A 24603-nucleotide genomic window follows, 5' to 3' on the forward strand; every position below is an offset into this window, starting at 1 on the left:
GGGGGTGGCTCTGTTTGGGTGCCGGGGGGGAGGGGTGCAAGCCTCTCCCCGAGAACGCCAGCCAGAGGCTGCAGGAGCCGGCGCGCGTCTGCGCCCCGTCCAGTGCTCTGAGGGAGGACTCACTTGCCCAGGAGGTAGGCTTGGGGGGGCCAGGAGGGATGGGGCGTCAGCCTCGCCCCCCACTTCCCTGCGGGCTCTGGAGCTCCGGCTGCAGTCCTGAGCTGACTGCTGGAGGTGAGTGGGCTCTGGGGGCTGCCGCGCCCTCAAAGCTCTCGGTGGGTTCTGGAACTCTGCCGACTCTGCCCACAGGGCAGCCCCCAACCCCTTCTGCAGGCATTTCTAGATGGGGGCACATCCTCAGAGCTCAGCTCCAAGTGCCTTTCCCGGGCCGCCCTGCTTCTTCCTATTCAGACTCCCGGTGTGGCAGAGAGCCTGGAGCTGCCCCCCCCACCCCCAGCCCGGGCTGAGGGAAGGTGGTCAGACCTCTGAAACTGAAGGAAGGGGTGACCCCTCAGTGGTCTCCCTCTGGGGTGTCTGATGCCAGACAGATGCTGATGATGCTGATGACGGCTTTAGCATCCTCTGGGTCTTGGAAGAAAACAACAAAACCCACCATGTTTGGGGGGAAGACTGTAGGCAGTGGTTGGTTGCCTTTTCTCAGGGAGCGTTCATTTGCTGTCTGCACGCACCGACTGATGCCCAGCATGGTGTGTGGAGCGCTGAGGGTGTGGGGCTGCCGTTCATGCCTCCCTCCTAGGTAGGTCTCAGAACAGGAGATCCTGCTGCGGCTGAGATGGTTGGGGGAAGGCTCCGGAGAGAAGGGGCGTTTGAGTTGGGCGCTGAGAGAGGAATATTCAAGCGGCAGTGCACAGGCCTTGGGGACACGGACTCAGGTCCACAAAGCTGTATTGAACACTGCCGTTGGATGCAGGAGGGATGCAGATAGAATTCCTCCTCTCCGTAGCCCGCTGTCTAGGCATGACTAGGAGGGAGTGAAGAGTGTAAATTCGGAGAGACAGTTTCCGGGCTGCTTCCCAAGAAACCTGGAATTCCCAGCACCGCCGTGTAGCTGGGAGGGGTCCCCCTGGGAGCGATGTGGTAGACTACACTGTCCAGGGCCACCCACTCCCCATCCCTGGATGCTGAAATAGGTTCCTCCAACTAGTCCTTGCCCCCGGAGGACCACCACCTCCTTTCTGGGGTGGGGTGGGTGGTGTGTGTGTGTGTGTGTGTGTGTGTGTGTAGCCATGGCACAACAGGGTCTGGGCCACCTGAAAGGTGGGTAGTTCAAACACACCCTGGGTACCTGCCCCAGACAGATGACAGCCGAGAACACCTGCTTAGGTAGGTCCCCTCTGTCACATAGATCCTCTGTGAGGTGGAGTTGACTCGATGGCGCTTAACTGCTCTGTGAGGTGGGCTCTGGGTTTATCCCCAACTGAGAGACATGAGAACTTGGGCTCAGAAGGAACAAGGAGTCTTCCTAGGGGTACATGAGAGCGGAAAGGCAGAGCTGGAGTTTAAGGCCAGGTCACCTGACCTGGGAGGCTCTGTTCCTCACTGCCTGCCTGCCTGCCTGCCTCAACGGACCACACAGAAGGTGCAACAGAGCCGGGGCTCAGGAGTTTCCTGAAAGGAGTCAGTCTGTAGGCCTGCACGCTCAGGTGATAGGAGGGGGCGTGTGCAGCAGCCTGTTAGCTGAGCATGGGTGCTCGCGCTGTTTACTGGAAGCCCAGCAGGCCTGGAGCAGACGGTGGGGGCTGCACACAGCTGCTCCTCTCCTGATAGTCCTGGGTGTGCTTTGGAGCCCTGGCTGCTAACTGCAAGGTCGGCAGCTCGAAGCCACAAGCCGCTCCAAGTGGGAAAGAGGAGACTTTCTACTCCCGTAAAGAGTGACAGTCTCACCCCCACAGGGGACGTTCCACCCTGTCCTATAGGGTCGATACGAGTTGGGACCGACCCCATGGCAGTGACACGGCAAGAGGAAGGAGGGCTGTCAGTGTCCCCAGAGGAGCCAAGGTTAGATGCAAGGAGGAACGTAGGGTTGTAGACAACGGAATCTGGGAATCCTTGCAGAGAGCCAAGATTCCCTTGGCCTGGATTCTGGGAGGACCCGCCAGGACTTGTCTGCTAGTTGTTGGAAGTTGAGTAAGGGAAGCTGATCAAGAGTGGGCGCACAGTAATCCAAAGATGAGTCTTCGTGTCTTTCTTAAAAGACAAAAGGCATTACGTTGTTTGCTAACATTTTGCTGCGAATCGAGTGAGGGTTAAAGACCATCACTTTGACACCGAACCATTCCTACGCATCTTGTTTCTGTTCATTCACTGCAGCCCCTCAGGATGACACCTGGATGTATCCTGCTTCCTTGTTTCCATGCCCCTTCCACCTCCTTTCCCAGCCGGCTGAACTCTGTCCTGGGACAGATGCTGCCCTTTGATCTTAGGGAGTTGATGATTCTCAGGGTGTGCCCCTCACTGGTGCGATTGCCCCTCTTAGAGACTTGTCTATTGTTTGGCTGGAGATTCAGCCACCCTGATTGATCACAGGCTCTGGTCTTAGGAGTTCCACCTGGCTCTATCCAACCCGTGAGCCTGGTGTCTTAGGATTTGGAGTTTTGCCCCACATTTCCTCAAACTCTATCCAGGAGCTCTCCTAGTGCTGCTGTAGCAACTACAGAAGTGGCCTAAAAGAAGATGGTTTGGGTTGAACACAGGGCAGGAAGGCTAAAAGTTTGAATTCTGTGTGTGGCTCGAGGGCAGGATTCGGAACCTCATGCCCACAGGTCCTACAAGACCCGCCCAATCAGCAATACCAGCTATCAGCACACCTCACCAAAGAGTGGCCATTGGCAGCCATCACACCAGGGATGAGTTAATGAAATACAGCCGGCTAATTATGGAAGGTGCCACAGCTTGCCAAAGGAACCAACAGATGCTCGTTAGCAGCCAGGACGAGACGGCGTCTCACATACCTTGGACGTGTTGTCAGGAGAGACCAGTCCCCAGAGAAGGACGTCATGCTTGGTCAAGTCCAGGGCTAGTGAAGAAGTGGGCCCTGGACAAGATGGATTGACCCAGTGGCTGCACGGGGGGAGGGTGGCACAGGGCCAGTCAGTGCTTCGTTGAGTTCAAAACAGCCTCAACAGGACAGCACCCAGTAGCACCCAGCAACCACACTGTAAAGTGATCATGCTGTGAAAAATATCCATTGGCTCTCGGAAGACAAAGACCCCCAGACCCTCAGTCTAGAGGGCCTGGGGGCCGCCTGCACTCTGTTTCAGATTGCCTACTACCACTGCCTCCCAGTCAAATCCAACTCAAAGCCACCCCATTTAAGGTTTTCCGGATGGAAAGCATTACAGCAGTGGTTCTCCACCTTCCTAAGGCTGCAACCCTTTCATACAGTTCCTCACGTGGTGACCCCCCAGCCACAACATTATCTTCGTTGCTACTTCGTCACTGTCATTTTGCTGGTATGACTCCAGCGACCCCTGTGAAAGGGTTATTCAACGCCCACAGGGGTCAAGACCCACAGGTTGAGCACCGATGCATTACAGGGTCAGATAGCGTTGTCGTTCTCCCTCCAGAGGCGGGTGGGTTTGAACTGCAGACCTTGAGGCTAGGAGCCCACCCCCTCTCCCCCAGGACCAGCTGTCGTCCTTAGGTCCTTGATGATCTTGTGGCATTTTTCTTCCTGCGCTGCTGCTGGTTTGGCTCTGTCTGTGCTGTCCCTTATGAGTGAGCCGTGACCAGACTCGGGACAGACTGCACAGCCGGCCTGGGGAGTGTGATCAAGAAAACCACCGGTCTGGGATAGGATTCCAGCACCTCCTTCTGGGGCTGGGGCCACAGTTCTGTCCAGATCAGGCAGATGTTCACCACCTACCTTTCTTCCCCACAGCTGCTTCATCCCAAAGTCAAGTCCCTGTCCGACCCATTCCCCCAGGGCAGGCTGGGGAAAAAAACGCCCAGGATGCTCCAGGCCACAGAGCAGAGATGCCCTGAACCCCAACCAGTGCTTCTGTCACCTTTCTCAAGCGAGAGCCCCAGTCCCAAGCCTAGGGGACCCCCTGAGGCAGAAGATCCCTTTTTGGCTTGCCCACAGTCCAAACCACTCGGTGCCCCCATTAGTCTTTGAGAGGAGCCTGTGATGGGAGGGGGCCGGGGGTGGGCCAGAGCCAGAGGCTAGCTATGCAGAGATAGCAGGCGAGCAGGAGGTAAGAGAGATCAGCAGGATGTGTATAGACTGCCAGGCTCCACCACACGCGGCCCTCCCTCCTGTGGGGGGCGGGGTGCAGTGGAACTCGTGACTCGACCCAGCCCCCTGCCCCAGGTCCTCGGCTTGGCAGTGGGGACAGGTTGTACTCTTGAGAAACCACAAGAGGAAGTTTAGAGAGGACTAGGGTGGGGAAAGTTCTGGGCCCCAAGCCAAGTTTCTCTCTCCGCACCGCCGCCCCCGCCCCCCCCAAGCAGAGGTGTGTTTATCTTGCCTATACAAAGACATTTAAATCTTAAACCTGCCCAGTTTCTAGAAGGTGCCAAGACCCTCCCGTGCCAGGGACATCCCTAGAAATGGGGTGGGCTTTGGCTTTCAGTGGGATTCCCGCTTGCTTGGGAACCCTCACAAGCTCCTGTTCACCGCCTGCCCCCAAGCCATCTTGCATCCCCAAGTCCAGACGGGCCTCTGCACTCACCATGTTGGAGCTGAACTGCTGCCAAAGAGCCATGCCTTTGTCTTACCTGCCTTTTCTCCTTGCATGTTCCACACGTGGGCTTAGCAAATGCCTTCATGCCCCATTCACGGATGAAGAAACAGGCTCAGAAAGGCTAAGGCACTCGCCTGGGGTCACACAGCTAGTAAGAAACAGAGGACCCTGTTGGTGGTGTAGTTAACGTGTCAGGCTGCTAACCTCAAGGTCTGCAGTTTGAACCCACTATCCGCTTCACGGGAGAAACACGCGGTAAAGAGCTACAACCTGGAAAACCCACAGGAGCAGTGCTCCCCTGTCCTGGAGGGTTGCTGTGAGTCAGAATGGACCATGGCCGTGCGTTTGGTGTGGAGTTCGGGCTGTTTGCTTCTACACCGCCCCTTCCTCAACACTCCAGATCCTGCCCCAAGTGGTAGGGAGGCTGAGACCTAGACGTGATCTCGCAGGTGTGGGCAGAAGAGGGCTCGAGGGCGGAATCGGAAGGTGATTTTTGGCTCTGGAATTCACCTTGAGAAAACTGGAACCCAGGCCAAAGCCACTGCCCTTGAGGCTAAGCCCTGACCCTTAACCACCCTATAGGACAGGGGAGAGCCACCCCCAGGGGGTTTGTCAGACTGTACAGGTTCCTGGAAGTAGACTACCCCACCTTCCACCTGGCCCTTTAAGCCCTGGCCCCTTTGAGAAAGGAAAGGCAGTGAATGCATGGACAGTGGACGGCAGCAGGGGGAGGCCAGACTGGCATCGTGAAAGGCGGCAGGGAGAAGATTGAAGACGCTGTGTGGTAGCTGTAGTCACAGATCGGAAAGATTGCTCTGGGGGTGGGTGAAGGGATTGATGGGAGCCCCAGAGAAGCAGAATTTCCAAAGTGCACAAGAACTTTCTAGCAAGCAATTGCCCAATGCCCTGGGAGTCGAGCAGATGCTGGAGGAGGGGCCCTCAGTCGCTAACCCTCCAGTATATTGACCAGCAGCCCTGCTTACAGATGAGATTGTGGCCCAAGAGTGTGTCTTTGTAAAGTTCTCGTTTTTTTATGGTGACTCGGGTGAAGGGTTACAAAAGAAATCAGGTTTCTTTCAATGGTTTTATTGACATGCAATTCACACAGACAATTCAATAGTTCGATCCTATCGAGAAGAATTTTACAGTCACCAGTTCGGTCAGTTTGAGAACATTTTCATCATTCTTAGCTCCCCATCCTGTCATTCCCCCAAGGACCCGTTAACCCAGTTACTGTCTCTAGATTTACGAAGTCTGGAATTCCTATACTGAGAAACATTAAGAAAATCAATCAATCAATGGGGATAACAAAGTAAAATAGATTAGAAACCTCAATGGAAAAGAAAGCAGAAAATATTTAAAGCTAGAAGAAATTCAAATGGACCATAAGGGAGATCAAATGATAGGGTGCTAAATTGTTACCAAACTGCATCTTCAGCAGTCCACTATCCAGTGCATTATGCATGTTAGCAAGGCTCCTCACCTCCCCGTCTGTGGTCAGAAGGTTCACCAGGAGCCTGATCCACATCGATCCCCCTTTGGTAAGAAGGTGAAATTGCTTTAAAACGGGTCAGTCGGGAGATCAAATGATAATACATTTTGCCCTAGCGATGTCTGCCATCATCAACTTTACTCTGTCTGATGACAGGGCTGTTCACATCCTTCAACTATGATTGAAGGGGATTCCATGTGTGGACCCTGAAAATGGATTTTGGGCTCCCACTGTCATCCATAACCTTCTGCAAACCAGCAGTTCACAATTTAAGCTTACATACCATTCCCTCCTTTAGATTTGGATTATATTCTGTATAATCCTTGGATCACAGAGGCTGATGTGCTTCTTCCATGTAGACTTAGTGGATGCGTCACTTAGATGGCTTCTTGTTTGAAAACAAACCTTTAAGACCCCAGATGCTATTCTTTCTGATAGCCAGGCACCATCTGCTTTCTTCACCACACTGTGCTGTATCTTCAGCGATCTCTTCATGAGGTTGAGCATCAAACAGAGCCAGGAAGTCAGTTTTTTATTCAACAATCCACATGCATTTTATTTCACGACATAGGTTGCAATCCCCAGAATGTAACTTCAGGCGTCCCATTCCTTACTATTGCCTGTTTCCATCCCTCCTCCTCTCCTAACCCTTCCTGCCTTCTGAACCTTGCGGCGGATGCTTCCTGTGGGGTCTCACATAGCTGATTGTCCTAAGGAGTGCATACCTCCCTGGTGTTCTTGTTCTCTTTCCCCACCCATCTACTGCTTGACTGACTGTGGAGCCCAAGGGCTAATAGCCATAGTAGTGGGTGCCCCCAGTCTGCTCCCCACCAAGATGCCTGTTTGTTTGTTAATGATTTTGAGTTTTCCACATTTTTCTTCTGCCCCCAGGCACCATCTAGTTCTTCTGATCATGGGAGTTGAGTTGTGCATGGTCCATTAGACCGTTGGACAAGTTGTTGCCATTTGTCTTAGACTGCCCTGCCCCCTAACCCAAGTGTGTCTTTTGAATCTGTAGGTACGTTGGACGAGGTCTGTACAGTTCTTAGGTAGCTCTACTTTTTGTTTCTTGTAACTTGGGTGAAAGTTTTGCAGAGCAAATTGCTTTCCCGGCCAGTGGCTTGTGCACCTTTGGTTCTGTGACACTGATCACAGCCCCTGTGACAGCCTGCTCCACTTCCTGCCTGTGCTTCCTGTTTACGTCCCCCTCCTCTCCCATCCCTGGCAGGGGCAGGTGCTGACCTGCTCTCCTCTGGTGGATGGCTCCCTGGTGGTGCTCTTTTTCTGACTTGTATTGGTTAACCACACTTTAGTGTAGGAGAAGGCTTGAAAGCCTTTATCGACCATTTAAAAGGCAGCACTGGTTTTTGAGTCGGGCTTGGTTCAGACGCCCCACAGTGACGTTACAGGGCTGTGGCATAGTGGCGACGCTTTGGGCTGCTGGTTACAAGGTCAGCAGTTCGAAACCTGCCACACCTCGGGAGAGAGGTGAGGCTCTTTTACTGTCGTAAAGATTTACCGTCTGGATAACCCACAGGGGCAGTTCTACTCTGCTCTATAGTCTCTTATGAATCTGTTGACTGGATGTCAGTGAGTTTTTTAGGTTTGTTTGTTTTTAACAACCGAGGGTCTCGGCCTGCGTACCCCTGCTACCTCTCCCATGGCCCCCCACCCCACCCTCCGCGGTCCGGGAGTTGTGCCCACGTGTCGAGTGTTCGCACACTGTCCACTAGGTGGCGCCGCCGCTCCGCGTGCTGCTCCACGTGCGCCAGGCTCGGGTGAGAGCGCCACCTAGCGCTTCGGCGGCCGGCCGGACCCCGCATGCGCGTGCGCCTGCCCCCAGCCCAGCCGTCTACACGTGGTGCCCAGAAAAGCCGTTTCTGACCCGGGCGAGCCCCCACCCAAAACGAGACGTGCGCGCCTATCGTTCTCCTCCAGCCTCACGCCAGAGCCAGCAGCTCTGCCAGGCAAGGCTGTCCTGGCTGCGCCCCCCTCCCCACTTTCTCGCGCGCCTTCCTGACCCTCCGCCCACGTGCGAGACCATCTCGCGTCGCCCTCTTTTGAACTCATAGCGTTGTCGGGGCCTCGGAAGCCCCACTTCTCCCACATGGCTGCAGGGCCCCCCAGGACAGCCCCTCCTAGGGTGAGAGAGCAGAGGCTCTGGAAGGCTGCCGGGGGCGGGGTGGGGGAGTGCCTGGGCGGCCCCGATGGGCCTGCCCTCCCCCACCCCGCGCGCCCAGGGTGGGCCGAGCCCCACAGTGCTGTTTGCGAGCCCTGTGTCCAGAGGGTGCTGTGGAGGGCGGGCCGGCCAGGCAAGCCTTCCATGTATGGTACCGGGCATCTGGTAGGGCTTGCAGCCCGGTCCCCGCCCGCCCCCCAACACACACACACACACACACACAGTCATGGGTTGATAACAACTCAGAGCGCCTCTACAAACTGCGCCTGTGGGTTTCCACGACGGTAACTTCCTCCCAAGACCAGGCCTGGAGAGGTCAAACAGTGGTGGAGCTGCAGGGGGGTGGGCTGTAAAATCTGCTCAGGCAATGACTGGCTGAGACAGCTTGGTAGACAGGGCACTCCCAGGTGTGGGGGCGGCGGTGGCCTTGCTGTTGGGAGGCTGAGTTTGCACCTCTGTGAAGTGGCTACGACCACCGCACTGTTTGGGGTGTTCAGGACTATATTCTTGACCAGGGGTGTCAAACTGGCGGCCCGAAATAAAATGAAAATAGAAAATTGTTAGGAAGAAAATAGCGCTTAGGGGAGATCGAGGCAATACCGTGCACACATTTTATTTCAGAGCATAAAAATGGGCCACAAAAAATTACCTCAGGGGCCGCATGCGGCCTGCGAGCCACCAGTTTGACACCCCTGCTTTTGTCCAAGGAGGAGACTGAGGCACAGGGAGTGAGGCGCAGAGGGGAATTAGAACCCAGGCAGTCTGGCTCCAGGGCCCTCGCTCTTATGAGGTAATAGCAGAGCCCTGCCCAGCACCCACCAAGTCCAAGTCCACAGGCAACAGCTGCTGCTAAGGAACATGCTGGCCTCTCCCTCGCGCTCTCCCCTCCCGAGGGTGGGCATGGGGCTGCCCTTGGGTGGGCACAGGACCAGCTTGGTCTTCGTCATGCCACCCCTGGCTTCATTTCACCCTGCGTGCTCAAGCAAAAGTCCACACAGAGCGATCTGGCCCGTGGTCAGGCCGTTGGACGGGATCCTTGAAGTTGGGGCTGTCCCAGAAACTCCCAACTCTGGCCCCAGCTTTTGTGTTCCAGCTCTCCCTCCCTCCCTCCCTCTCTCTCTGTTCTCTCCCCTCGACACAGCTACCCCTCCCTGCCCCCCTCCCTGGGGTCCCCGAGTTCTGGGAAAGGAAGTGGGAGCAGGGGCCTCAGACAGATGCAGGCCTTGGGAGGAAAAGCCCAACTCAGGATCCAGCCGGAGGAGGAGGAGGAGGAGGAGGAGGAGGAGGAGAGGCCTGGCCAGGGGGAGGGAGGATGAGGCTCCATCGGAGGCCCTCAGCCTGCCTGGCCCCAGGAAGGCATCTGTCTATTGTTCACAGACGCGTTCTTGTAGTCCCCTTGATTAAGCGCGCTGTGCTGGGTGCTGGGGGACCGGCTTGAAGCCGGCTCAGGGGAGGTGTCTTCCTGTCTGGCAAGGGACAAGCACAAAGCTGCCTTTGCTTGGTGGCAGGGAGGAGGGTCACCCCCTCCCAGCAGCAGGCCCCTCGCACTCAAGGCTGCTCCCCGCCACCCCCCCTCCTTTTTCCCTTCCCGTTTGGTCCTCTCCCCTCTAAGCGGTGTCTAGGACAGAACTGTAAACTTGGAACCGGTTCAATGCGGGATCTATTTTCATCGCAGGGAGAATCGTGGGGCTGCCACTCAGATGAACAGGGTGGCTGGACGCCGGCCAGGCTGTAGAACCTTCTCGTCTCTTCCAGATCTCCTTTTTTGCTTCCTTTTTCCTCCAGGCAGCTGCTACCTGCTGGTCCTGGGGACAGCCGTGGTTTGGTCTTCCGGGCTTTTTTTCTTTGACTAGACGTCCACCTCTCAGATGGCTGAGTTTTTCTCACAGGTCTCTTGGCTCTTTGCCGCCCAGGCCTGGCCTCTTGAGAGGTAGCTCAGACCACTGTGGACAACCAGCCGACCGTAAGCTCAGTCTTCACGGGTCCTGAGGATCCCCTGGTTTTCCCTGCTCTTCCTCTAACCCAGCTTCTGGGCATCCTTTTTGATATTCTGTGGGGGTTCCCGTGCACCCCTATGTCTTGCCCAGACACACAGCCTGATAACAATATGGATAATCACAACAGCTTATCTTTACACTGCTCCGTCCCGTCCCAGGCACTGCCGTGGGTGTTCGTATTTATATTTGCCGCCCGAGAGCTGTGATAACTATTTATATGTTTATACAGGCGATGTGTGGGGCACACTGGTTCAGCTCTTCAGCAGAGGTCAGGGTTTGAGCCCACCGGCTGTTACTGGGGAGAAGAGAGGGCTCTGTCTTGCCACTTACAGTGCGCTCTCACAGCCCCGTCTCCCTCAGTACCCTCTGCTTCTCCTGGGGTTCCCGACCAGAAGCCACTATATTGGCCACAGAGACATGGCTCACGATGATGGGGTTCTTTGTGGACATTAATAGGTGAAAGGTTACAGTTCTGCTGAGAAGTGCGCCTGCAGGACGTGACAGTGTTCTGTCACGGCCATCGGCCAGCGAGTCCCTTCTGCCCCAGAGTGACCATAACAAGATAGAGAAGAACTGCCCCAGCGGGTCTCTGAGAAAGTCTCATCTTTCTCCCGAGGAGCAGCTGGTGGATTTGAACTGCCGACCATTCAGTCAGCAGCCCAGCACGGAACCCACTACACCACCAGGGATGCTACTAAATACCCACAAGACATGTCACCCGTGGCAGGCCTCACCTCCAAGGCTCTCCGCGTCGTTCCTATCTTTGGGTCAGCAAACCCACCTCCCCAAATTAAGTGCCCAGACAGACTTCCCCTCCACAAGCCAGTCTCTACCCCAAAGCTCTGAGCTTGCCCTGCTGTGTCAGCCCTACCAACACCGTGCCTCGTGCCCTGACTCCCAGCTCTGCCGCTGCTCCTCTGGTACCACGCCGCGTCCTGGAACAAGGAGGATGGCCACAGCTCCTCGGGGGCTGGAGGACGTGGTCCACTCCGGACTCGTGCTGGTAGTGAGGCTGCCCCAGCTCCCGCTCCCAAGCTGACTCATGTCATGCCCAGCAGGATGGAGTCACTCCCAGCTCCATGGAACTATACAGTCTGCATCTCCCCCCACCTCCTGCCCAGCGTGTTAGTCCGGGTAGATCAGAGAAATAAATCCAGAGGCACTCGTGTATAAGAAAGCTTTATGGACGAGAGAAATTGAATATTGAGAAAACATACCAGCCCAGTCCAGATCAAGTCCATAAGTCTGATGTTACCCCATGTGTCCAATACCAATCTATAAAGTGCCCTTAGGTCTCAGGAAACACATGCAATGACACCGAGTGCAGGAAAGCACAGGCCAGGGGGTGGACTGTCTTGTGGACCTGGTGGTCATGGAAGCATCTCAGCACTGGTGTGGGTCTTCATGTGCCTCCTCCAGGTCCAGGGTTCTCGTTGCCATCGGCATAGCCCCACATGTCTTGTCAGTAGAGAGTCTCTTGGAGTTAGCAGAGAAAGTGTCTCCTGCCTCCAGGGAGGAATACCGGAGTTCCCAGAATCCTCAGGGGAAGGCCAGGCCCACACAGAGGCCTCCTTGGCTATGCAATGATTGACAGGCTAGACCCCACCGCTTCACTCATAGTCCTCTGATTGACAAATTATTTTATCACAACCACACCCAGACCTGTCAGGAAAGAGCTGTGTGGAGGGAGGGACAGAGACGATGGCTACAAGAACCACAGGAGAACGCAGCGCCCATAAGAATTGTTGCCCACTGCCCAGTCCCGAACCAGCCTCTCGCTTGTTCTTACGTCTGAGCCCATTGCTGCAGCCACTGTGCCCGCCCATCTCTCGGCCGGTCCCTCCTCTTTTACCAAGCGCGACGTCCTCCTCCAGGGACTGGTCTCTCCTGACCACATTTCCAAAGCCTCTCCATCCTTGCCCAGAAGGAGCATTCTGACTACTCCAAGCCAAGCGTTGCTTGTACTTTTGGCAGCCCGTGGTACTTTCAAGATTCTTCGCCAGCGCCGTGATTCAAATGCGCGGATTCGTCTTCAACCCTTCTTCAGTGTCCTACTCTCACCTGGATAGGAGGCCCTGGGAAACCAGGGATCGAGCCAGGCGCACCCGTAAGGATCGCAGCCTAGGCGTCCTCTGAAGGCACCAGTCTCCTTTGTCTCTGGGATGTTTCTGAATGGGAAAGACCTGGACGATGCCGTTAGGAAACTGACACATGGAAGAGAAGTGACCTGGGACTACTGGCAGCCCGGTGGCTGATGGAACGGTCCACGCCCACTGTGTGTGTGCGAGCATGCGTGCCTCCCCCAACCCAAAGGAGGGTGCGCGTGAGACAAAACCCCAGGTTCCCAGTGGGCCATTGTCTTAGGAGCAGCCTCGGGACACGTCGCGCAAACAGCTAGCTGGTAGGCCCAAGCTCTGCCTCTGTGGGCAGGAGAATGGGTGAATGACACGCATGTGCGTGCGTGTGCGTTGGGTTGGGTTGAGTCCTCGGACCAATCTCAGAGCATCCTGGACCCCTCAGGGCCCCTGGCCGGAGCGTCTGGATTGTCTACTGAGCCAAGCAAGACGGAAGGGAACAGGAGGCCCTAGCTGGGAGGTCAGGTGTCCCACGCGGCCCAGGAAGTGGAAGTGGGTGGTGGCAGCAAATGAGGGCTTTGCTGGGGGAGGCTGGGGCCCCTGACATATCTGGGCACCCCTGGGTGAATCAGCTTGCCCACAGCCGCCCCCACTGAGGTGGCGGTGGTGGAAAGAAGCCTTCCTTTTACTCCACCCCCAACCCTCTGCCCTTTCTTTCTGCCCTCAAGGCCCGTGCCAGTGGCTGTAGGCAAAGACCGTGCCAGTGGGTGGTGAAGCTGAGTCCTAGGGCCAGGCCTGCAGCCCTGGCCTTCAAGTGAGGGTGACGATCTCAGCTCTTCCACCAGAAAGGGGCAGTGGCCCCAGCCCGGGTGGCCAACACATCTGCCCAGCACGTCACCTGCCTCTCAGTCGCCCAGTGACGGCTGGCCCAGGACTCTTTCTCTGCCCAGTCCTCCCTTACGGAGGAGCCATGCCTTACGCAGCGCTGGGACACACACACAGACACACACAATCCAAACGGACAACCCAAGAGTCCCCGTCAAGAAGAGTTGTACAGGCATGACCACATCCATTTTAGAACCCCATTATCTGTTAATTCCATATTTCCACGAGCTTTTCCAAGTTGTGTGAGTGTGTGTGTGTGTGTGTGTGTGTGTGTGTGTGTGTGTGTGTGTTTTCCATTGCCAGCTCTTCATTCCGACTCCCAGGGACCCTCTCGAATGGAGTATAGCGGCTGGAGTTTCCAGGCTGTCCATCCATACGGAACAGGCTGCGACATCTCTCTCCTGCGATGCGGCCATTGGGTTCAACCTGAAGCCGGCCTTTTGGCTGGCAGCTGAGCGCTACACCACACGGTCTCCCATAAAACTTAAATGACCCAGGAACCCCGCCCCTCCTGGGTGGTTCTCCCCATTAGCACAGGGTCACTGTGAGTCAAAGATGGACCCCAACAACAGTGCACAGAGGCATCCCTTTGAAAATCTCACCAAACACCAAGCCGTCCGGTTCACGCCGACGCAGACCGACCCAGTAGGACAGGGAAGAGCTGCCCCCGTGGGTTTCCGAGACTGACGCATTCCTGGGGATAGACTGCCTCACCTTTCTCCCTCGGAGCGACTGGCAGATTTGAACAGCCGTCCCTGTAGGTACCGGGGGAAAGGTGTCAGCACTCCAGCCAACAGCAGGGCTCCCGCTACAGACGGTGTGAGCATCCCGCCCATCTCTCAGACTCTCCAGCATCTCCAGTCACAGGCCCGAGTCTCGGGCGAGCATTCGGTTGAGCTTGTGTTAAGGGATCACATGATCTAAAATAATCGGTGGGTTTCTGTAGTTTGGTTGCTATTTCCTTAGCTGTGCCACCTGAGGGGCTTGGGGGGCAGTGCCGTGGGAAAGTGGAAGGGGGCAGGTAGCTTGTGGATGGGCCAACTGCATTGCTTCTGCCTTGCAGACAAGGAACGAGGAGTGGGCTTGGTGAGAAATTACTCAGCGGTTTGAAGTGGTCGCTGCGTTTACGGATGTTTCATTTTCCGAATGTTCTGTTTGTTTGTTTTTCTCGAAAGCTGTATCCTAGAATTCTTTCTCTCTTCTGGTTTCTATGGCAATCATTACCCCCCAACCTTTTGGTCTTGAGAACTCTTTGCACCCTTAAAAAGGGACCCCAAGCGTTCTTGTTTCTGTAGGATGTTTCTCTTGACATTTAATTTTTTTCGTGCAACATTAGAAACAAGGGATCGAAAAACTGCATATTCATTACCCAAGAGTAACAGTGAGAAACCCATTACATGTTACCATTGACAGCAGCTATTTTTATTTTTAAACAACAACCCGGGGAGGGGTGGGGAGAGAAGAAAAATAAACATTTCTTGGGATGTGTGTCCTGGTTTGTTTGTTTGTTTGTTTTACAATTTCTGCACATCTCTTTTCCTGGAAGACAGCTGGAGCTTCGGCTCGGCTCCCGTCTGTGGCAGTCCATTGCTGGGGTTAACATACATGATGACGGTGCGGCCGCCCTGCCTCTACGTGACTGGAAAGGGCCTGGAGAAGGAACGGAGCCTGAACCAAGTTAGGGGAGATGGCGAAGTTGCCGAGTGGAGAGCGTTAGGCTGGGGAGTTTGATGTTTTGAAATCCGGTTTCAGAGATGAGCATCCACAGAGATCACTTATAGAAACCAAGAGGTCACGCGAGGGAGCCGCCAAAGGGCGTTTGAGTGAGGACGTGGCGTGATCAGAGCAGCTTTGGGACAATCCCCAGGACAGTAGAGCGAGAGAGGGTGTGTTGACAAAATACTAAAAGGATTGAAACCAGGGTGAGGCCAGTATAGATGGGAGCGGAGGGTGCCGTGGGCGGTGATTTGGCAAAATATTTTGAAAGTGGAAGCAACAGAACCTGGTCTCCGTTCGGAAGGAAGGTGTGAGGCATCAGCTGCCCTGCACAATGTCTGCCCACCCGCCGGCCCCTGCGCGACCTTGCTGGGCTCTCCCGCTAGGCTGTGTGCTGCTGTAGGTGGTCGGGGACAAATGGAGGGTGAGGGTGGAAGGAAGGCAGCAAAAGGGCGGCTTTGACCAATGGAAATGTGGTCGGGTTAGGTGGCCAGAGGCGTCTGCTGTCTAAGGAAGGCCGTCTCTGTTGACTGTGGGTTCCGGCTTCGGCCTCTCTTCCAATATCCGTTGGTGTGGCATTTCTTGAAGATCTCCATGTTCCTTGATAATCAGTCTTTCCCTGTGTCCGGACGGTTCTTAGGGAAGGGACCTTGGGTCCAAAGAACATGCTTTCTTGGTGGCCATCAGGACACTACCACCTCCCCCACCCCTACCACCACACACACACTCCTCTCTCCTTTGGCCTTTTAAGAGATAGAGGGGTGCAGGTCACTGCCCAAGGAAACACCCTGGTAGCACTGTGACCCCACCCTGACCCTCGTACTGTGGATCGCATCACATCGTGAGGATGATCGTGTGACTGCCAAATTCCCGCAGCATGTAACTGCCAACCCCCTGAGAACGGCGGCCCAGCCGAGTTTGATGCATACACTGGGGGGAACATAATTCAATCCGTGATGAAAATCAAGAACCCCGCCTGGGCTGTACAACCTAGAGAGAGGGCCGAATGATGGTGCCAGGCATAGAAATCTGAAAACCAAGAGGGAAAGGCGCTCGTTTGAAAAACCATGTTGTTGTGATTGTTGAAAGTATGCACCCCCAAGCGCACAACGCAACTGCCCGACTCAGTGAGCAGGATGAGAGTCTGACTTGTGCAACCACGATCACCCCTCTTTCCTGGCATGACCCTTCACCTGTAGCATAGACTCGGCGCCCTCTAAGGTGTCTAGGTAATCTGGGGAGTTGCTGGTGGTCCCACAGGCCTTAAAAGAGCATTGTGCTCAAGACGAGCACGCTTTGCTTGTTAGGCTACGCAGTGGTCTGTTTTTAAGATGACTTCTAGGGCTATTTGGGGTGTAAGGTTACCTTGGGGCAATGGCTTCAGGGGTTTGTCAAGCCCTCATGGATCCAGAAAGTCTGGATTCCACGAGCATTTGAGATTCTGCTCTGCAGTTTCTTCCCTTTGACCAGATGTCTCCTATAGAGTCTTCCGTCAAAATGTCCATTAGCGCTAGCAGGGCACCGTGTGGATTCTCTGGTCTCCTGACAAAAAAGGAGGCAGTCGTGCCTGCCGGGTGAGGGACAGGCAGAATCAGCCCCGTGCCCCAGCTGCTGCTCCTGATCCAGGTGAGCAGAGACCCCCTATCTCACCTTGGGTGGCCACGGGCGAGCATTTCAGACCTGCACCGTGTAAGGAGATGTTCGTTATCTTTACGTGACCTGAGAGGTAGGGGCAGGTAATGGGTGGATCTTGAAATACACCTTTCTCTTGGCAAGGAGCTGGGGATTGGAGGAGAAATATGAGACACATGGCGGGGAGGGTGGGCACTGCTCTGCTCTGGCTTCTTAGGGACTCAAGTCCAGCGAGGGCATGAAATAAAAAAACAGCTAGAAATGCTACCATTTCGTTTCATAAGTCTCAAACTCACGGCCATCAAATCAGGTCTTGCTCAGTAACCCTACAGAGGAAAGAGTAGAACGACGCCCGTGTGAGTGATTCCATGGGAGCAGTCCAGGGGTCCTCAAGCCTTTTAAACAGGGGGCCGCTCACTGTCCCTCAGACCCGTTGGAGGGTCGGACTATAGTTTTAAAAAAAAGCTATGAACAAATTCCTATGCACAATGCACATATCCTATTTTGAAGTAAAAAAACAAACGGGGCAAAAACACCCGGCGGGCTGATGGAGGTCCTCGGCAGGCTGCATGTGGCCCATGGACCGTAGTTTGAGGACCCCTGAAATAGAGAGCCTCGTCTTCTGCCGCCCTTGCGGTCAGCAGCCTAGCCCTGAACCACTTCACCCCCAGGGCTCCCTAGGTCATGAGGACATGCTACAAACACACATTTGAACGTCGACATGACATGAAGCACACGAAAGTTTCACAGAACAATACCCTTCACACGGATAAGGTACTTGATTAGACACGTGAAGGCCAGCGGATCATTCCGTGCTACATTCAGCACTTCCCATGTATTCTGTTCTGCCTTATTTTACCATGCCCCCTGTGTAAGGAGACTTCCCCACCTCCTCCCTGCACGTCCCGTTTCCATCGGCCTTCTCTCCTAAGCCTTCTGAACTTTGTCCTTGGGTAAGCACTGCCGATCTCACATAGTTGGTTAGTCTAAAGTGTGTAGACCTCCCAAGTGTTGTTCTTCCCCCTATGGGCCCCTTCTTTACTGAAAATGTGACCCCTGGAGGTGGTGGGTTCTCTTCCAGACCTGAGGGGGTGACTAGGAACCGCATCTTAGGGGTTCCACCAGCCTCCGTCCGACCGGGAAGCCTGGCTCCTTGCGTGACTTTGGATCTTTGTCTCGGAATAAGCGTCTCCCATTTCAGGGTTGTTGACACGTGTAACTCGGAGACTGTGGAAACTACTTCCACTCTGTCCTTCAGTGCCCAGGGGACCCTCAGCAGTGCCCCGCCCCCCCCACCCCCACCCCCAGGCCTCTGTGAGCACTGACCCACATCCGTCTCTCTGCATTCTCCCGCCTAGGTATCTCCCGTCGGTGAAACCGTGCACTATCGGCCCTTTGTGAGTGGCTCGACGTGGGACTCAGCGTGATGTTTCTGAAGTTCACACCCCCCGGGAGTCAGTATCCGATTTTCATTTCTTTCGATGACTGAGAAACCATTGCGCGTGTGGACCACCTTCTGTGTAGCCACTCGTCTCGGATGGGCGTTTGGGATGCGTCCACCTCTTGGCTGCGGTGGACAGTGGTGTTCACGTGCCCGGCTTCTGCGGGCTGTTCCTGAGAGCAGTTTTGGAAGGACCCACCGACGGGCTCTACAGTGGCCTGCCATGCCGCAGTCACACCAGCAGTGGGTAAGGGTACCCCTTTCTGCTCCTGCCTGCCTTGCTGTAGCCCCGTTCCTGACAGTCTCGTATTCTGTTGCATCGGTTGCAACAACAACCAAACAAAGTGGGGGTTAATCCTGATCTTTCCTGACTTCATGACCCAGTCAGGGTCTCAACTTGTCATCTGAAAAGCCCTGGGTTGGGAAGGCCTCCGTTCTCAGGGTTCTGTTATCAACCCAGACTGTGGACATAAGCCAGGGGGAATTCACTGGAAGGATGCCAGGGAATCGGGCTCGCTGGGAAGGCAGAATCAGGCTTGGACATGGACAGAAATCTGACCAGATGCTGGAGGATGGGCGAAAGGGAAGTGGAAATTGAGGGTAGTCGACCGCCCCCTCCCCGTGGTTTGTGCACGATTTGAATGGATGGCCCAGCCCTCCCCAGCTTCCATGGAGGAGGGCAGGCGCGTTGGGCCTTGGATTTACATTAGGGGAGAGGAGATCCCTCCAAGTGAAGTGGGGGTGCCATAGGAAGGCGAATTCTCAACAGCCCCAAAGAGGCAGGGGGTGGGCTGCAGAAGGCCGCGTGGCTTAAAATCCCGCTTGCCGTCAAGCTGTCTGCAACTCCTGGTATCTCCAGAGCGTTGTTGGGTGGGGGGGTTCGGTCTTGATTCAGCAGGTAAAGGGGAGCCTCTGAAGGCCTTTGGGGAGAACTGGGCTCAACCGGAGGTTTACCTGTTGCTTTCTGCATGCGCATTCGGTTCATGATGGACGGTTTGTGTGCAGATGGTCCGGCGACATCAGGGACGCTTTCACAAAGGTGTCCACAGGCCTCGCCGGATTCTGGTGGTCCCGTGAAAAGTCAGCCTCTTTCTGTGTCTGTGTTTTCGCGGTGAACTGGGTGGCCGTGGACAGAGCCGATGACCAGTTTCACGCTCCGCAGCGTGCACACGTTCTGCGTCCCCGCCTTCGTGGCAACCCCCTCAGTGTCCCACCGCCTTCCCGTGTCCTCGCGGCACTTGCTGTCAGCACTCCGCCTTCTCTCCTGACCCTTCGGAACATTGTCCTCGGGCAAGCAAGCACTGCCCTATTGATCTCGAACGGCCGATGGTTCTGAGTGTGTCAGACCCGTCGGTGGCTCGGCTGAAAAGGGCACCAGGAGGGTGGCTAAGGGTCATGCTCTCGGGGCCCCACCAGGGCGCCTGCTCAGTCTCTTGTATGATTTTGAGCCTTAGTGTTCCCAGTGACTGTCTTTTTGTTTTTTAATTAAAAGAGCTTCTGTTGTTCGTCCCCCTGGAGGGGATGGGGTGTGGTTGTGTCAATCATCGGATCGGTACCCCCTTTCTCCCCTTGGCGCCCCACCTTCCCTCCCCTGCAGGTGCCGATGCTCCCATTCCTGCCCCTGGATTCCGAGTGTCGTGATGTTTTCTGGTTTTGTTCGGAGGCCGATCACCAGATCTTTCTTTCAGGGAGCCTCTGGGTGGATTGGATTAGCAGCCAGCAACGTGCACCGTTGGCACCCCTCGCGTGACTGACGTAGGCACAGGACACAGCTAGCTCACAGCAACAGTAGTGTGTCTCAGCGACATGCTTGGGGCGGGGAGGGGATAAAGGGGAGCAGCAAGAAGAAAGAAAATGTTTTTAAACTGATGGTGGTATGTGTTAGGTTGGGCAGAGTAGAGAAACAAATTCATAGACATTTGTAAGTGTATACGAAAGAGCTTTATATCAAGAGTAATTGTGTATTAAGAAAACATCCCAGCCCAGTCCAGATCAAGTCCCTAAGTCCATTAGTCCATAAGACTGATGCCAATCTATAAATTCCCCTTAAGACTCATGCAACACATGCAATGATCCGAGTGCAGGAAGATCACAGGCCAGTGGGTGGAAAGTCTTGTGGATCCAGTGGCAGTGGAAGCATCTCAGCGCTGGTGTGGGTCTCCACGTGGCTCCTCCAGCTCCAGGGCGCTGGCTGCCATCAGTGTGGCTCCATGTATCTTGTCAGCAGGAAGACAAAGCAGAGCGAGTGTGCCTGGCCTCCAGTGAGCTATTTATCTCTGTCGTGCCTCCAAATGAGGTCATCGAGCTGTGACCTGGTCATCAGGCTAGACTCCTCCCCTTCCTCAAGTTGACAGGAGATGATGTAACTGCCACCTGGTAGCAATTGTACAACACTGCTTGATGTGATCGAACAATGGAATGTTATATCTGTGAGAGCTCCCAATGACACGATAATAGATGGATGGATGGATAGATAGACAGACAGACAGACAGACAGACAGACAGACAGACAGATAGATAGATAGATGTAGGTAAGACATAGAAGGTAAAACAGAGGCCCCACCAGTGGCTTTGTGGTGTGGGCATGGTGTCCATTTGGAGAGTGGTTTGGTAACATGGTGGGGGTTGTGTGCAGGCAGGTTGACCCGCCTCCTGACCACCCAGGTGACAGAGCAGCACTGCCCCATGGGGACTGCCCCCCGGCTGTCATTTTATAGCAGTAGGGCCTCTGGGTCTTTCTCCCCCAGAGCTACTGGAGGGTTCAGGCCAGTCACTGGCATGTAGAAGCCCCACACTTTCATTGTTGCCCCCGAATGGAATGGCCCCTAAACTGTCCTGGCCCCTCTGACTCAGCGATTCTGTTTTCAAGGGCCCGCCCAGATTAAATAATTATGGAAAACGCTGTCTTCAGGGTCATTTTCTTCACCCTGTTCTGCACGATGGCCAACACCGGGGACAACTGAGGCAGCTCACCGTTAGGTGCGGCCCCTCCGTGCTCTGGGGCGCAGCTGTTCGAGGTGCCGTTTGTGAACAAAGAGAGGGACGTAAAATGCCTTGAAGCTCCTTCCCCGTAAGGTGGGAGGAGAGGAGATTAGGATGCAAGGGTGTACTAGACAGAGAGGTGGGGTGGTGGTGGTAGGTGTGTCTGTGTGTGTGTGAGTGTGCGCGCGCGCATGCAGGGAAAAGACTTGGGAGGCACCGCAGAAGAACGCTCACAGAGATTCTGCTTGAGTCGTACAACTATGGATCCTCTCTCTCTCTCTCTCTCTCTCTCTCTCATTTTTCTTTTTCCTTATGTCAAAAGTCCTGGGATGTAATACTGAGAAAAACGCAAAACCCGTCGTGAGACGTGCTTCCCTCGGTATGAAGAGTACTGGCCCCGTTTCAGAACAGCGCAGGGGAGGCAGAGCAAGTGTGTGCCCAGTGCGAAGCTGGCACGGAGGCCAGAGGACCCGGGTGGACTTGGTGGCTGCCTCTGCCCCATGTGCCCAAGGGAACCTGCATGACCTGCCTACCCCGTAGAGTCCTGTGGCATCAGTAAAGCCAGGCAGTGCCTGGTGCCCGACTGCTGTGGTTGTGGCCCTGGGGGGTGGGTGCAGCCAGGTGAGGGGACCCACGACTCCTTTCCCAAGCCCAGTCGCCTACCCGGGTGGGCGCAGGGTGTGGGGCCCGCCTCGCAAGAAAACCACGAGGGCTGAGCCCGGTGCCCCAGCATTATCTGCCCTCCCCAGCTCAGCCGGGAACAGAGCAGGAGGTGGAGCTGGGTTAGGCCCCAAGATAAGGGATAGGCAGCAGCTGACGGGCAGATCAAAACAAACAGCTGTGCCCCCAGGAGAACAAACTTTACATTCCATTCTCTGCTTCCACCCCCAGTTCCCACTGCTTCTCCCACCCCACCCCCTCGCCCGCACACTCTTCGTCCCCCATGAGCTAGCAGGGCCCCAGCTCGGCCTTGGCCACACTCCCTGAGTAGCAGTCCTTCCCAGCCCTGTAATCCTGGCCTCCAGCACCACCAGGGGCCCGGGAGAGAGGCCGCTCTCCAGCTGTCTGGAAGGGAGTGAGTGTTCTGGACAGGTGGCCGGAGGCGGATGGAGAGGGGCCTCTTGTAGGGCCAGTCTCACCTGCCAGACTGGGCCACCCTCAGCTCTCCCCTGGGCCGCTCCAGGAAGGTCCAGGAAGAGAAGTCTAGGCGCGTCTGGGGGGAGCAGGGGGCCGGAAGTAGGGCCTGGGGAGGTGGGGGGTGATGTGGAGTGAGCCTCATGGCTGGGTCTGCAAACATCTGGGTCCACTGTCACTGTGGGTGGCCTCTGCCCCCTGGGAACACACAGCCTAGCAGGGGAGGGAGATGTGCCCCAGGGACACCCTATGGACTTCTTGCTCGGGGAGGGAACCCCCAGGCAAGGCTTTGTAGCCTCTGAGGGTTCAAGTCAGTGCCAGGAAGCCCCAGGTGACTTTCTAGACGTGCCCACCTGGCGCCCCAATCTGGGAAGTAGAAGGGACAGCCCTGTCCACCTCCTGTGAGGGAGCCAACCCCCAGGCGACTGTGAGCAATAATTAACAGCCCTCATTCCATCTCACCCCACATTCCCAGGTCACCAGTACCCCCACATCTTGACGATGGAGGGCCCCTGTGGACATCCTGTTCTAGGCATGCAGAAGATCACGTCCAGGGGGGCTGGTGGGTGGGGGTTTGCCCCGGGGGCACCTTGGGTGCCTTTGGCCATGGTGGGAGGATGATTGGGAGAGGGAGGCCGTGGTGGGCTACACATCTTGCCTGGTGGCCGGGCCATCCAAGGGGGAGTCACCCCAAACCAACCCCCCGATGCGGAGTGAGAGTGAGCGTGGAGGTCTTGCTGCGTGTTTATAACTCCCTGCATCGCTCTGCTGAGATAACCCCTCTGAGCAACCCCGTCACTCCACTCCCAAGACACCTCTGCCTGAAAGCCACCTGTGCCCAGGCTTCACCCACCATTGGAGAGGAGAGAGTGCGTATAGAACCTTGGTGAGTCAGAATGGTATCAAGCAAATGAAACGAATTTATTTGGGAAACTCTTTTGGAAGTGTTTTCCCGGGCCCTAAAAAATAACCTCCAAGCAGCACATAAAACCAACCAACAAAACAAAACAAACTCCTGGCCATCAGGCCCACGGCGAGTCACAACAACCCTACAGGGCTGCCCCCGGGGCTTTGCGAGACTGTCACTCTTTGTGGGAGTAGAGAACCCAGGTTCTCCTGTGGAGAGGCTGGTGGTTTTGAGCTCCTGAGCCTGCACATCGCAGCCCGGTGCGTAACCACTGCACCAGCAGGGACCCGGTGGCAACACATGCAGCCTGACTTTCGGGGCTCACAGACGCAGGGCCGAGGGGTTGCATCTCGCCTGGGGGAAAGAGATCTGGGACACCTCTTTAAGGTGCCCTGCAGGACAAAGTCAGAATTTTTCCCTTTTGCCTTTCCCCCCATCAAAGTGAAACCCCTCTTGGGGTTTCTTTTCAGTTAGCCCAAACAGGTATGTCTTTCCTACAAGTGCAGCTGCGTCCAGCGAGACAGCAGGGGCTCCCTGTGTTGCAGGGTGGAACTGCACTCTCTGCGGCATCCGGGGCCGAGGGCTTCTAGAAGTGGTTCACCAGGCCTTTCTTCCGAGGCACCCCTGGGTCGGTTCCAAGCACCTACCATCGATATTTACACGTTTATCGGTTTATGAATCAGGCGGAAGCTTACTGAGCAGATCGCCCGTCTTGCATTCAACGGCCCACACCCAGAGAAGCAGAGGGGATCCCACGTGACAGTCTCCTCCACAGAACACCGTTCACCCCTCAGCCCTGTGTCTCGCCTCTGCACCTCCCCACCCCTCACCTTTCTGGACTTTGTCCTTGGGCCCCTTGATGTCCAATGGTGGTGAGTTGAAGTATGTGCCTCCCACGGGTTACTGTCCCCTCTGGACTGTTGTGTGGCTCACAATTGAGCGACCGGGTAAGTTCCCTTCCAGACCTCTGACCTGTAAGCGTGGGCTTGTTTTCATGATTTTGAGCTTTGCTCCTCTCTCACCCAAACCAGGGCCTTTAAAAAAATTTTTTTTAGTTGGGGGCTACTACAGCTCTTATCACCACCCATCTGTCCATCCACTGTGTCAAGCACATTTGTACAGCTGTTGCCGTCATCATTCTCAAAACATGTTCTTCCTACTTGAGCCCTTGGTTATCAGCTCATTTCCCCCCTTCCCCCATCCCTCTCTCATGATCCCTTGATAATTTATAAATTATTATTTTTTCCATGTCTTACACTGACTGCTGTCTCCCTTCACTCACTTTTATGTTGTCCATCCCCCAGAGAGGGGGTTATATGTAGATCCTTGTGATCGGTTCCCTCTCCCCCCCCCTCTTGGTATCTCTATTCTCATTATTGATCCTGAGGGGTTTATCTGTCCTGGATTCCTTGTGTTTCCATTTCCTATCTGTACCAGTGTACATCCTCTGGTCTAGC

The 24603-nt window shown here is 55.3% G+C and overlaps 1 protein-coding gene across 1 annotated transcript in view; it reads left to right on the top strand.

Moving 5' to 3' along the window:
• Positions 1-56: 56 nt before the first annotated feature.
• The window catches only part of CCND3 (cyclin D3), a 115103-nt gene continuing 90556 nt past the window's right edge, over positions 57-24603 (top strand). The window contains exons 1-2 of the mRNA XM_004710763.4: positions 57-134; positions 18041-18370. Of these exons, the coding sequence (XP_004710820.2) occupies positions 18164-18370 (207 nt within the window). The 5' untranslated portion in view covers positions 57-134; positions 18041-18163. The remainder of the gene's footprint in view (positions 135-18040; positions 18371-24603) is intronic.

This window comes from Echinops telfairi, unplaced genomic scaffold (assembly GCF_000313985.2).
Source record: "Echinops telfairi isolate 266 unplaced genomic scaffold, ASM31398v2 ScPeMD7_3533;HRSCAF=4204_1, whole genome shotgun sequence".
Classification (NCBI taxonomy): Eukaryota; Metazoa; Chordata; class Mammalia; order Afrosoricida; family Tenrecidae; genus Echinops; species Echinops telfairi.